Genomic DNA, 15,303 nt, shown 5'->3' on the forward strand with positions numbered 1-15,303 from the left:
ACTCTTGCACTGATGCTATATTCCAGTTATGCTTCGATTACTAATATTAAAAATAACAGGTTTGGAGCCACCTAGTTTCACCTTCCGAACCATCTTCAATAATAGTGACATAACTAGTCTTCCAATTGGGGCCAAATTTAGAACTGAATGTGTTTTGGTAAATTACAACTAACATTGCTGCCATTTCCTTGCTAATCACTTTTATTTAGCAAGTGAAGGAGGTATTAGGCACAAAGTCAGTCAGCTGTCTTAGCTTTTAATATTTTGTCCAGCATCATTCATTTCTTCCTTATACAAAATGTATTAATTTTTACTTTTAACTTTCCACATAGTGCTGAGAGTTGACTTTTTTTAGTCATTGTGAAAACAGACACAAAGTACTCACTTAACAAATATGATAATTCCTAAATGTTCACCATACGAGTAAAAGATGGTGGCACTCTAGCCTTGTGGTCAGATGTTTGTGGGTTCAAGTTTGACACCAAAACTTGAGCACAAACTTCGAGACTGACATTCCAGTGTGGTGTTGAGGAGGCATTGCACTCTTAAAGGTAGCAATAAAGGATTAAATTGTGGCCCTGACCACTCCCTCAGATGTAAACAAGCTCTTGGCATTATTTCAAAGAAGAATAGGGGAGTTATTCTTAATAGCCTGGTCAGTTGCTCCATCAATTAGTACCATAAAGAGAGATTATCTGGTCGTTATTCACATTGTTGTTTGTGGGAATATGCGGTGGATAAATTGGTTGCCATGTTTCTCACATTACAACAGCAATCTGAACATTCAAAACTGATTTGATGATTTAACACTTCTAAAGTACTTCATTGCTGCAAATGTTTTAAGTTTCAAAGGCGCTATATAAATGCAAATCTTTCTTTTCCTTTAAAGTCTTGCCTCTAATGGATACACATTCGTTATTACCAGTCTCTTGCTTGGAAGATATTTCAGAAACTTTTACTGTTAGATTCAACCTTTTTTATACCTCATTATTTTCTTTTTTCTTATTATGGTTCTATTTTACTGGATATTTTCTTGAAAGCACACAAATTTTTCCTGTATGCTTAAAACTGGCTCTTATATATTGAGTAACAATGGTCAGAAAAGTCTTTAATAGAATCTTTAATTTTTAGGGGTATGTTTTGATTTTGTATTTTATTAATTAATTACATATATATTTCTAATTATCCATAGGTATATTCATTAAATGTTCAGAACAGTTTAATGTGGTCATTTAGGTTCGATCACTTTGAAACCCAGTTTCATGATGCGTCTTTCTCACACTCAAACCTCATATCAAATTCAATTACATTGTGGTTACTTGCCAAAGATGTTCCTTTGTCATCAAATCATTGACTAACTCTCTCATTTACTTGTCACTATACCTGGCAAGTATACTCAACAACCATTTTAAAAACATTTTTTGAGCATTCTAGAAATTAATTGACTTTGAAAATTGTTCAGCTTCTCCCAGTTTATGTTAAAATAAAATCTCCTGATGCAAGTGCATTCTTTTTTTCTGAGTACCTCAATAATCTCTAATTTAACATACCTCTCCTTCCTATTACAATCAAGAATTTCATACTTAAGGACAACTGGAGTTTCATTTTCGTGGTAAAAACAATGACTGCAGATGCTGGAAACCAGATTCTGGATTAGTGGTGCTGGAAGAACACAGCAGTTCAGGCAGCATCTGAGGAGCAGTAAAATCGACGTTTCGGGCAAAAACCCTTCATCAGGAATAAAGGCAGAGAACCTGAAGGGTAGAGATATAAGCTAGTGGAGGGTGGGGGGTGGGGAGAAAGTAGCATAGAGTACAATAGGTGAGTGGGGGAGGGGATGAAGGTGATAGGTCAGGGAGGAGAGGGTGGAGTGGATAGGTGGAAAAGAAGATCGGCAGGTTGTACAAATCATGGGGACAGTGCTGAGCTGGAAGTTTGCAACTAGGGAGGGGTGGGGGAAGGGGAAATGAGGAAACTGTTGAAGTCCACATTGATGCCCTGGGATTGAAGTGTTCCGAGGCGGAAGATGAGGCGTTCTTCCTCCAGGCGTCTGGTGGTGAGGGAGCGGCGGTGAAGGAGGCCCAGGACCTCCATGTCCTCGGCAGAGTGGGAGGGGGAGTTGAAATGTTGGGCCACAGGGCGGTGTGTTTGATTGGTGCGGGTGTCCCGGAGATGTTCCCTAAAGCGCTCTGTGAGGAGGCGTCAGTCTCCCCAATGTAGAGGAGACCGCATCGGGAGCAACGGATACAATAAATGATATTGGTGGATGTGCAGGTAAACCTTTGATGGATGTGGAAGGCTCCTTTAGGGACTTGGATGGAGGTGAGGGAGGAGGTGTGGGTGCAGGCTTTGCAATTCCTGCGGTGGCAGGGGAAGGTGCCAGATGGGAGGGTGAGTTGTAGGGGGGCGTGGACCTGACCAGGTAGTCAAGGAGGGAACGGTCTTTGAGGAAGGCGGAAAGGGGTGGGGAGGGAAATACATCCCTGGTGGTGGGCTCTTTTTGGAGGTGGCGGAAATGTCGGTGGATTATTTGGTTTATACGAAGGTTTGTATGGTGGAAGGTGAGCACCAGGGGCGTTCTGTCCTTGTTACAGTTGGAGGGGTGGGGTCGGAGGGCGGAGGTGTGGGATGTGGATGAGATGCGTTGGAGGGCATCTTTAACCACGTGGGAAGGGAAATTGTGGTCTCTAAAGGAGGAGGCCATCTGGTGTGTTTTGTGGTGGAACTGGTCCTCCTGGGAGCAGATACGGCGGAGGCAGAGGAATTGGGAATACGGGATGGCATTTTTGCAAGAGGTAGGGTGGGAAGAGGTGTAATCCAGGTAGCTGTGGGAGTCAGTGGGTTTGTAAAAATGTCAGTGTCAAGTCGGTCGTCATTAATGGAGATGGAGAGGTCCAGGAAAGGGAGAGGGAGGTGTCAGAGATGGTCCAGGTAAATTTAAGGTCAGGGTGGAATGTGTTGGTGAAGTTGATGAATTGCTCAACCTCCTCGCGGGAGCATGAGGTGGCGCCAATGCAGTCATCAATGTAGTGGAGGAAGAGGTGGGGAGTGGTGCCAATGATCGACTGTTCTACGTAGCCAACAAAGAGACAGGCATAGCTGGGGCCCATACAGTTGTCCAGGGCTACCCCTTTGGTCTGGAGGAAGTGGGAAGATTCGAAGGAGAAATTGTTAAGGGTGAGGACCAGTTCGGCCAGACGAATGAGTGTGTCGGTGGAAAGGTACTGTTGGGGATGTCGGGAGAGGAAGAAACGGAGGGTTTGAAGGCCCTAGTCATGGCGGATGGAGGTGTAGAGGGATTGGATATCCATGGTGAAGATGAAGCATTGGTGGCCGGGGAAACAGAAGTCTTGGAGGAGGTGGAGGGTGTGGGTGGTGTCTCGAACGTATGTGGGAAGTTCTTGGACTAGGGGGGATAGGACAGTGTCGAGGTAGGTAGAAATGAGTTCAGTGGGGCAGGAGCATGCTGAGACAATGGGTCGGCCAGGGTGGTCAGGCTTGTGGATCTTGGGAAAGGAGGTAGGACCGGGCAGTGTGGTGTTCCAGAATACTGGAGATTCCATTTACTGAATCACCCTGACTGAACTCCATTCCATGTACTATTGTACACATTATGTTCATTGGATGGCTACTGTTCGTCTTTTCTGAATATCCATTTCAACGATCCTGGAGCCAAGAAAGATTAGCTTACAATTAAACCTGGCTCTCAGGAATGGTTGCTACGTTTATACACTTTGAGGTCCTCATCCAAGAGCTGGCAAATTATTGGACTTTGTTTAGCACTATTTAGACATCTTGTGCCCTACAATAAGTTATTGTGAAAGAAAAGGAGTACATTTTTTGTTAATTCATTTGTGGGATATGAAGGATGTTGTGTAGGTCTGGAGTTACTGTCCATCTCAAATTGATCTCAAGAAAGTGATCAGAAACCACCTACCGTCAGTCTCTGGGGGTAGTTTTGCCCACTGTGCTATTAGGAAGGGAGTTCAAGGATTCCAGCAACAACAAAGGTGTGGGTATATCGAGAGTCATAGAGTCATAGAGATGTACAGCATGGAAACAGACCCTTTGGTCCAATGCCAACCAGATATCCCAACCCAATCTGGTCCCACCTGCCAGCACCGGTCCATATCCCTCCAAACCCTTCCTATTCATATACCCATCCAAATGCCTCTTAAATGTTGCAATTGTACCAGACTCCACCACATCCTCTGGCAGCTCATTCCATACACATACCACCCTCTGTGTGAAAAAGTTGCCCCTTAGGTCTCTTTTATATCTTTGCACTCTCACCCTAAACCTATCCCCTCTAGTTCTGAACTCCCTGACCCCAGGGAAAAGACTTTGTCTATTTATCCTTTCCATGCCCCTCATAATTTTGTAAACCTCTATAAGGTAACCCCTCAGCCTCCGACGCTCCAGGGAAAACAGCCCCAGCCTGTTCAGCCTCTTCCTGTAGCTCAGATCCTCCAACCCTGGCAACATCCTTGTAAATCTTTTCTGAACCCTTTCAAGTTTCACAACATCTTTCCGATAGGAAGGAGACCAGAATTGCATGCAATATTCCAACAGTAGACTAACCAATGTCCTGTACAGCCGCAACATGACCTCCCAACGCCTGTACTCAATACTCTGACCAATAAAGGAAACCAATAAAGCATACCAAGTGCCTTCTTCACGATCCTATTTACCTGTGACTCCACTTTCAAGGAGCTATGAACCTGCATGCCAAGGTCTCTTTGTTCAGCAACACTTACCATTAAGTCCTGCTAAGATTTGCTTTCCCAAAATGCAGTACCTCACATTTATCTGAATTAAACTCCATCTGCGACTTCTCAGCCCATTGGCCCATCTGGTCCAGATCCTGTTGTAATCTGTCTTCACTGTCCACTACACCTCCAATTTTGGTGTCATCTGAAAACTTACTAACTGTACCTCTTATGCTCGCATCCAAATCATTTATGTTAATGACAAAAAGTAGAGGGCCCAACACCGATCTTTGTGGCACTCCACTGGTCACAGGCCTCCAGTCTGAAAAACAACCCTACACCACCACCCTCTGTCTTCTACCTTTGAGCAAGTTCTGTATCCAAATGGCTAGTTCTCCCTGTAGTCCATGAGATCTAACCTTGCTAATCAGTCTCCCATGGGGAACCTTGTCGAATGCCTTACTGAAGTCCTTATAGCTCACATGTACTGCTCTGCCCTCATCAATCTTCTTTGTTACTTCTTCATAAAACTCAATCAAGTTTGTGAGACATGATTTCCCACGCACAAAACCATGTCGACTATCCCAAATCAATCCTTGCCTTTCCAAATACATGTACATCCTGTCCCTCAGGATTCCCTCCAACAACTTGCCCACCACTGAGGTGAGGCTCACTGGTCTATAGTTCCCTGGCTAGTCTTTACCGCTCTTCTTAAACAGTTGCACCACGTTTGCCAACCTCTAGTCTTCAGACACCTCACCTGTGACTATCGATATACAAATATCTCAGCAAGAGGTGCAGCAATCACTTCTCTAGCTTCCTACAGATTTCTCGGGTACACCTGATCAGGTCCTGGGGATTTATCCACCTTTAACCGTTTCAAGACATCCAGCACTCTATCACCTGGACATTTTGCAAGATATCACCACCTATTTCCCTACAGTCTACATCTTCCATATCCTTTTCCACAGTAAATACTGATGCAAACTATTCATTTAGTATCTCCCCCATTTTCTGAGGCTCCACACAAGGCCGCCTTGCTGATCTATGAGGGGCCTTATTCTCTCCCTAGCTACCCTTTTGTCCTTAATATCTTTGTAAAAACTCTTTGGATTCTCCTTAATTCTATTTGCCAAAGCTATCTCATGTCCTCATTTTGCCCCCCTGATTTCCCTCTTAAGTATACTCCTACTTTCTTTATACTCTTCGAAGGATTCACTCGATCTATCCTGTCTGTACCTGACATATGCTTCCTTCTTTTTCGTAACCAAACCCTTAATTTCTTTAGTCATCCAGCATTCCCTTTCACCCTGACAGGAATATACTTTCTCTGGATTATTGTTATCTCATTTCTGAAGGCTTCCCATTTTCCAGGCATCCCTTTACCTGCGAACATCTGCATCCAATCAGCTTTCGAAAGTTCTTGCCTAATACTGTCAAAATTGGCCTTTCTCCAATTTAGAACTTCAACTTTTAGATCTGGTCTATCCTGTTCCATCACTATTTTAAAACGAACAGAATTATGGTCGCTGGCCCCAAAGTGCTCCCCCACTGACACCTCAGTCACCTGCCCTACCTTATTTCCCAAGAGTAGGTCAAGTTTTGCACCTTCTCTCGTAGGTACATCCACACACTGAATCAGAAAATTGTCTTGTACACACTTAAGAAATTCCTCTCCATCTAAACCTTTAACACTGTGGCAGCCCCAGTCGATGTTTGGAAAGTTAAAACTCCCCTACCATAACTACCCTATTATTCTTGCAGATAGCTGAGATCTCCTGACAAGTTTGCTTCTCAATTTCCCTCTGACTATTGGGGGGTCTTGAGAGGCTGGTAGTTTGCAACCTTCTTAATCCTCTGCAGTCCATGTGACAGTCAGGACCAGAGAGTGTAGCATCATTTTATACGGAGATGAGGAGGCATTCTTCTCTCAGAGTTGATAGTCTTTGGAACTGTGCTACAGAGAGGGAGGGCAGGATCCTTATGTATATAGAAGGCTGAGATAGACAGAATTCTCAGATTCTAGGGGAATCAAGGGTCATGGGGAAAATGCTGGGAAGTGGTGTGAAGAATGTTATATCAGCCATGAATCTACCGTAGGCCTCCGAGGTAAAATGGCCTACTGCTGTTCTTATTTCTTACGGTCTCACTGTCTGTTCCAAAAACGTAGGGACAAAACTTTTAAGATGGTGGATAGGATTGCTTTGTATTAGATGGTGTTGAACTCATGCAGGAACCATCCCTTATGTTTTGTCAATGGCAAATTGGCTTTTGTGGAATCTGGAGTCGAGTTAAATGCCACAGAATTCACAGGCTTTGACCTGCTGTTGTCGCCAGCGTATGTATTTGGTTAATGAGTTAAGTTTCAGGCAAATAGTACCTCCCGGGGTGATAATGGTGGGAGGTTCCACTATAAGTAATGGAATTGAATGCTAAGGTCAGAGTGACAGGTGTGGCACAAATGTTTAGTTAATGCACTTATTACACAAGTTCATTTAGTTTTGTTATCGATGCTTCCTTACTTTAAAAACAGCAAGAAACTTGACAGATCTGGCAGCATCTATGGAGAGTGTGATAAGAAACATTAAGTCCAAAATAACTATTAATTTTGAAACAACTGAACTTGAATTGTTTCTCTCTCCACAGATCTGCTGATTTTTGCTAGCACTTAGTTTTTATTTCATAACTCTGGAGTACTTTATTTTTGTTTTTGCATAGTTGCATTGATTGTTTTCTAAGATGCTAATAAATCACACTATGTTCATAACCACAAACATTTACAAGGTAAATACCTTTAACATTGGAAACATCAATCTTCTGTTGCTTCAATTTCTCACATGCTTTCTCAACACATTCAAAAACTGAACGCAAAATCTCTCTGGGATCCTCTTCTGCCCATCTATAGAATAAAATGAAAACTGTTGATTATTACACTTGTTCAATATGTAAGAAAGGACAGGGAACAACAAATTAGCAACTGAAGGGCAAGTTGTACCTGTTAGATTTTGTATGCAGGGGTAAGATTTGATGTCATAACATTAACCATTTCAAAATATCACATAACATTATCAATTATCTCATGCTAATTTGTCTATACTGAAAGAAACACAAGGCAGAGGCTCCTTTCCCATCCCATTTAGATCTACCTTATTTCTCATCAATGTTGACTTACATCCTCACACATACTCACACTGTCTGACTTGAAATTGTTACAATTCAATTGTTATGAAGACCCACTAACATTCAGACCAAACAAAACCTGGTCAGTATTACTGGAAGATATAGCCTGCCTGTTGAGAAAGAATGTCTTACTATAAGGAACAGTGATCAGTCTGACAATTCATCATTCAAAATTAGCAGAAGAGTCTGCAAGACTAGCACAGAGTCTAACAGAACTATTAGTAGCTGCCTGCTTCAATGTTCACCAACTCTCCAGACTTGAAAACAAGAGGAAGACATTCATGACATTAAGCTCCAGGAAAATGCAGACTGTTCCGTCTCCAGTTGTCCTGTACATGACACTCCGTGTTAGACAGCTCCATAAGCAAGAGGGGCATTGCTGATTGGTGCCCTTCAGCAATATATTCATTGTTGAGGCCAACCACTTTAATATTTTATTTTCCCCATGAGTGATAACTTTCATGCATTGGATATTGTCCTTTCTAATTAAGACAAACAGTTCTTAGCAATAATCCCAAATCTGCACCAAAATTGGAGGTGTAGTGGACAGCCAAGAAGGTTACCTCAGATTACAACAGGATCTTGATCAGATGGGCTAATGGGCTGAGGAGTGGCAGATAAATTTAGATAAACCTGAAATGCGGCATTCTGGGAAAGCAAATCTTAGCAGGACTTAATACACTTAATGGTAAGGTCCTAGGGAATGTTGCTAAACAAAGAGACTTGGCGTGCAGGTTCATCGCTCCTTGAAACTAGAGTCACAGGTAAATAGGATAGTGAAGAAGGCTTTTGGTATGATTTCCTTTATTGGTAAGAGTATTGAGGACAGGAGTTGGGAGGTCGTGTTGCGGCTGTACAGGACATTGGTTTGGCCACTTTTGGAATATTACATGCAATTCTGGTCTCCGTCCTATCGGAAGGGTGTTGTGAAACTTGAAAGGGTTCAGAAAAGATTTACAAGGATATTGTCATGGATTTAAGCTATAGGGAGAGATTGAGTAGGCTGGGGCTGTTTCCTCTGGAGCGTTGGAGGCTGAGGGGTGACCTTATAGAGGTTTATAAAATCATGAGGGGCATGGATAGAAAAATAGGCAAAGTTTTTTTTCCCTGGAGTAGGGGATTCCAGAACTAGAGGGCATAGGTTTAGCGTCAGAGGGGAAAGATATAAAAGAGACCTATGGGGCAACCTTTTCACGCAGATAGTGGTATGTGTGTGGAATGTGCTGCCAGAGAAAGTGTGGAGCATAGTACAATTCAAACATTTAAAAGATATCTGGATGGGTATATGAATAGGAAGGGTTTGGAGGGATATAGGCCGGGTGCTGTCAAGGGGTCTTGATTAGTTGGGATATCTGGTCGGCATGGACGAGTTGGACAGAAGGGTCTGTTTCTGTGCTATACATCTCTTTGACTCTCTGATAAGATTCAAAAAAGATGCAAGAAAAAAGGTATCAAAAATCATCAGAACTTGAGCAGGTGTAGGCAAACCTGCTCAATTGAGACTGATCTGCCGTTCAATAAGCTTACAACTGCTCATCTATCTCAAATTCATAATCCCACCTTATCCCCAGAATCCCTTTATTTGCTTACTATTTCTATTGATGATTTCCTGTTGATCTGTCTTCAATATGCTTAATTATTGAGCACCCACAAGTTCCCAAATGGCAATAATTCTAAAGATTCACAGCCATTTCAGTGAAGAAATATTACCTCATCTCAGAGTCTTAAATGGCCATCTCTTTATTCTGACACTATAAACCTTTGTTCTAAACAGCTGAGGGAATCATGCCAACAGTCAATTACTCTAAATACTCAAGCTTTCTGTACAATGTTTAAATGAATGTAAACCCATTATTATTCAGATTACTGAATTAGGACTAGTCAGAAGGATACTTGAAACATTTTTGAACTCAATCAAACCCGTAGTCTATAAAACTTGCCATAATACCATCCAAAAAAGAAACAGAAGAGATTTCAAAATGCCAGGCTCGAAGTGCCTTGTGCTTGATTTCTACACTGCAATAGGGAACTCATTACTACATTGAAACTGGAGGGTTGGAAAGGCTGCACAAAAGCAGCATTTTCAACATAAACATATTTTAAAAGGATATTATTCCTTCATATTCCCCTTTTGAAATTCTAACAGCATTTGGAAAATTACAGCATATTTGAACTTCAAACTATCAATCAATTGAAAGAAATTTCAATCTTCCTCAATCAACTGATTCAGTACCTTCTTGATTACACGTCGTTTTGGAAATAATGCTATTATAAAAATGAACTTTAACATCACATTTACACAGTGTAGATGTACATTTTTCCACTTTAAATCACTAAATTTTAATAAACATAGCATTAAAAAAAATTAAGGACTAGGTAGTCACAAATTATGTGAACGCTAGTCTGAGTAGAAGAAAATCAAGGATCTTTAAAGCAGCATTTGATGCAGAGAACAGTTAAGAATGTTAGCCAATTTTATAGACAAAGGAAATAATATGACACTGGTGATGGATTGAATTGAATTGAATTTATTGTCACATGTACCGAGGCACAGTGGAAATGAGGATGAGGATGATGATGATGATGATGATGATGCAGATAAAGTAGCTAGGGTGATGTGTGGTAATGGCAGTTTACCAACTAGTGAGTTAAAATAACCTAATGTGTGAAAATGGGAGATAATTGACAGAATTTGGTTAAGTATACTACATAATATCAATCTGAAACACTCAAAACAGTTCCAGAAAAAGATGAATGCATTTGGAAGGATATCTTCTCGCAAAATTAACTGATCGTTACTGATGCTTCATAAAATAAGGTGGCAAATTGGTATATTATACTTTCAATACTGAATAAATTGGATTTTAAAAAATTGTATTAATTGCAACAGACAGTTAATGAACTTTGCAACAGTGTTAACACAAAAGGATCACAGAGCTGGAAGTCAAGCTGAACCTGCACTGGAATGTCATAAAATGTATCAATTTGTTTAATGTTATAATGAGTGATAAAATGTGTTCTAATTACCAATGAGTTTTAAGAATTCTCCCTGCCCCTTCCACTCCACCACGTCACCAGGCAAGTATGCCAGCAAGGTAAACAGTCAAGGGAATTGTAATGATCTTACCCTGCTTGTGGAAGTTTCTGCAAAATTTCCACTTGGTGTTGAACAATGATTTCAGCTGTCTTCGGATTAAAGACCTGTAAAGTGGTTGTAAATCGTCAGTTTATTCACGCAGTAAAAAAATAATAAATCAACATTAGAAAAAAGTTGTATTTATCTACTATAACATTATACTATCTACAACTATAGTGAAAGTCAACATCAATGAAAAACGGCAAATATCATGCTATATATGATGAACGTTTTAAAATATGCCACAATGATATAAAACATGGACTAATGATTATCATATTCAATTGTCTAATTTGATACTGAAATTACTTTAAAAAGTGACCAAAAACACTAAGGTACAATGGCTACAGCAATCACCTGGCCCACTGGTTGGTCAAATTTCATGAAACCAATATGGATTAAGCAAGAGACAGCAGAACTGAAGCTAACACTTTTAGTCAGAACAACTAAATTAGCCAGGATGTCCCTGCCAGGGAGGCATAAATTGGCCCTCAATTTCCTATTTTAAGATGCAACTTAATGAGAATGTTCACGTGTTGAGGATGAAATTTTGTCTACAATTAACAAACCTAAAATCATTATTTCCACATCCAGAAGAGACAACCATTTTATATTTGAAGGAACTCATTTTGACTGAGCTGGAGAAATTGACATTTGAATGTAGAACTTCTATGCTGAAAAAGGCTCTCTTGTGCGTCTAAAGATGAAAAATCTGTCGCAACATTGACTGGAAAGAAACACCAAGAAACCAAGAACATTATTTAGATAAATGTGAGGAGCTGCATTTAGGAAAGGAAACTCAGGCCAGAACTTATACAATTAATGGTGAGATCCTGGGGAGTGTTGCTGAACAAAGAGGCCTTGGAGTACAAGTTCATAGTTCCTTGAAAGTGGAGTTGCAGGTAGACAGTATAGAGATGATGGCGTTTGGTATGTTGCCTTTATTGAGTACAGGAGTTGGGAGGTCATGTTGCTGCTCTACAGGAGATTGGTTAGATCACTTTTGGAATACTGTGCGCAGTTCTGGTCTCCCTGCAATAGGAATGATATTGTGAAACTTGAAAGGATTCAGAAAAGGTTTCCAAGGATGTTGCTAGGGTTGGAGGGTTTAAGCTATAGGGAGAGGATGAAAAGGTTGTGGTTATTTTCCCTGGAGTGTCGGAGGCTGAGAGGTGGCCTGAAAGAGGTTTATAAGATCAAGGGGGCATGGATAGGGTGAATAGCCAAGGGCTTTTCCCTGGGGTGAGGGAGTCCAAAACCAGAGGGCATAGGTTTAAGGTGAGAGGGGAAAGATTAGTAAGGAACCTAAGGGGCAACTTTTTCAAGCATAGGATGGTGCATGTCTGGAACGAGCTGCCAGAGGAAGTGGTGCCTGCTGGTACAATTACAACATTTAAAAGGCAGCTGGATGAGTATATCAATAGAAAGGATTTAGAGGGATATGGGCCATATGCTGGAAAATGAGACTAGATTAATTTAGGATATCTGGCGTGGATATGAGTTGGACCAAACTGGCTGTTCCCATGCTGTAAAGCTCTATGACTCTATTACTTAAAATTAAAAGCAACCTTCACTGATGGCCAGAAATCAATAAGCCAACCATAGTCTTAGGTTAAATCCTGTCTCAAGTACTCTCAAAAGATTTTCCTTTTATACTGGACATTATCCACTTTTATTTTTGTACCTGTACCTGTGAGACTCACTAAGGCCATATACTTGACATTGTGTCTTTATCATATTCCTCAGGGTTAGCAAATAACAGATCTGCTCCTTTTTCCAACTCTGAGAAACCTTGCCAGTTGGAAAGAGTTACAGTTTTGCACCAAAACAAAATTAAACCTTTGTTGTAAACAACGAGGAAGCTGAAAAGAGGGGAGCGGATTCACCCCAACCTGGTCATAACAAAAAAAAATCAAATATTCAAACATACTTGCAAATAATATTTTCTGAACGATCATTACAGGGACACTAGTTGAACTATTAACACCTGGATGTGATTACTGACATGAGAATTTGTGGAGATTTACTGAGAATGTCACCAAATGACCATATGATCCATTGTTTTTCTGGGCATGAATTTAAGAGAAAATTACCAGGTTTATCAAATCTAGCATCATCATCAGTTAACAAGCACTTGAGAGTTGCCCGAACCTTACACCAGTTAGAATAGAAGGTTTATAACAGAGAAAAAAGGCCATCTGGTTCATTGTGCCTGCGCCAGCAGAAGAATGAGTCACCCAGTCTAATCCTACTTAACATTTGATTTGTAGTCCAGTAGATTACAGCACGTTAGGTACATATCCAGACATTTTTAGAATGAGTTAAGGGTTTATGCCTATGCTACCTTTTCAGGCAGTGAGCTTCAGGCACTACCAGCCTTTGGGTGAAAAATGTTTTCTCATCCCTTTCCACCAATCACTTTAAATCTAACTAACTCAGTCACTGGACTCTCTCACAGAGAGGTGGAGTCACTCAGCATGGAAACAGACCCTTCGGCCTTCGGACCAACTCATCTATACTGATCAAGTTTCCCAAGCTAAACTGAACTAGTCTCACTTGCTGGTGCTTGGCCTATATCCCTCTAAACTTTTCCAATTCATGTACCTGTCCAAATGTCTTTTAAATGATGTATCTTCATCTACGACTGCCAGTTCATTCTATATACAAACTATCATCTGTATAAAAAGGTTGCCCTACCCCTCAGATCCTTTTAAATCCTTCTCCTCTCACCTTAAAAATATGGCCCCCTAGTTTTGAATTTCCCCACCCGAGAGAAAAGATCTTAGCTATTCACCTTATCTATGCCCTTTATGATTTTAAAACCTCGATAAGGTCACCCCTCAACCTTCTATGCTACAGTGAAAAACGTTCTAGCCTATCTTATAACTCAAACCCAATAGTCCCATCAACATCCTTAGGCCAACAGACCTTTCTCATCCTCCCTATCCCAGGCTCCTCTTTTTTTTACACTTCAAATTAAATCTCCCTTCAGTCTCCTCTGTTGCAGGGAGAACAACCCACAACATCCATCTTTCCTTACAGCTGCATTTTTCAGTCCTGGCAACACCCTTAATTTCCTTTGCACCCTTTCTTGTGTAACAACATCTTATCTGTAATCAGGTGACCAGAGCTGCACGCTGTAATAGAACTTTGGCCTAACAAATTACTTATAGATTCAAGCATAAACTCCTTGGCTCTTATGTTATATACCCTGGATAATAAAGGAAAAGATTCCATGTGACTTATGTATGAAGGAAGTTACAGTCAAAAAACGTTTTATATGTGCATTTGTAAACTATAAAACAATGAAAGAAAGAATTTCAGTGTTGTCTTTGTGAACTGCAATATTTAGAAAACTATTCAGTTTTAATCAACAAAAGATAAATCAGCTTATGTGTTTTCAGAAGGTGATAACTAAAGTAATCTAAGTTTCTAAATAAAATAAGGACTAAGATTTGTAGGCTTAAAATTATATCTATTTCACACAGCCCTCTCTCACTGTAACCACACTCAATTATTCAAGTTAAACATCCTGCCAATTAAATTGGTGAACATCAGAATTTTGACAATTTTGTCAACAGGGCTTTTATGTTTGAGAAATAATACGGTTTAACATTTAAAATCATGCAATCTTGAACTTATCTTTGAAATGATAAAGTCCAGAATATTTTTTCTGAGTAGCCCCACAAAAAGAAAATATCACAGAGAGTAAAAAGTTATTTGGAAATGTTAAGGACTCCTCTCAAAAAGCTAATAAAAATATTATCCATACCTACTTGAGACAATGCCCCGCTTTTAATTCTTGATATCTGAATAGCAGGTGAGTGTTCGCGTTAAAATTTAAAAATTCCACTTCTTGACTCCAACTAGACTTTCTGTTCTAAGCTTGTACAACTTGAAACTAGATCAAAGTTCTTTAAACAGAAGCCACAAATTCACATTCAAAAATCATGAAACTGAGAAACTTGGCTCCAACATGCCCATTTCTAGATATAAAGAATGGGGGAGACTGGTTTAGTGAGAAGAGTAGGGGAAGTGGGGTTGAGACAACTAATATGCTCTCTGAAGGAAAGCTGGCAACTAAATTACTTTAAAGATGGTACTTGCACAAGATTTTATCTCTGTATTGCAGCTGAAGGGGTATAAAGGTGGCTTCATGAAATAGATAGATGCCTTACCAGTAGTAAATATCATGTAACCCTGTAATTATTGTAACAAATTAGTCTGTTCATACAGTTTAAATACAAATCTTGCCAAGATTTTGCAATTGAGCAGAAT

The 15,303-nt window shown here is 40.4% G+C and overlaps 1 protein-coding gene across 1 annotated transcript in view; it reads right to left on the reverse strand.

Annotated features, from left to right (window-relative positions):
• The window catches only part of LOC140486206 (glycerol kinase), a 110,467-nt gene that overhangs the window by 73,516 nt on the left and 21,648 nt on the right, over window positions 1–15,303 (reverse strand). The window contains exons 2-3 of the mRNA XM_072585024.1: window positions 11,017–11,090; window positions 7,502–7,608 (exon numbers count right to left, since the gene is read on the reverse strand). Of these exons, the coding sequence (XP_072441125.1) occupies window positions 7,502–7,608; window positions 11,017–11,090 (181 nt within the window). The remainder of the gene's footprint in view (window positions 1–7,501; window positions 7,609–11,016; window positions 11,091–15,303) is intronic.

Source organism: Chiloscyllium punctatum, chromosome 15 (assembly GCF_047496795.1).
Source record: "Chiloscyllium punctatum isolate Juve2018m chromosome 15, sChiPun1.3, whole genome shotgun sequence".
NCBI lineage: Eukaryota > Metazoa > Chordata > Chondrichthyes > Orectolobiformes > Hemiscylliidae > Chiloscyllium > Chiloscyllium punctatum.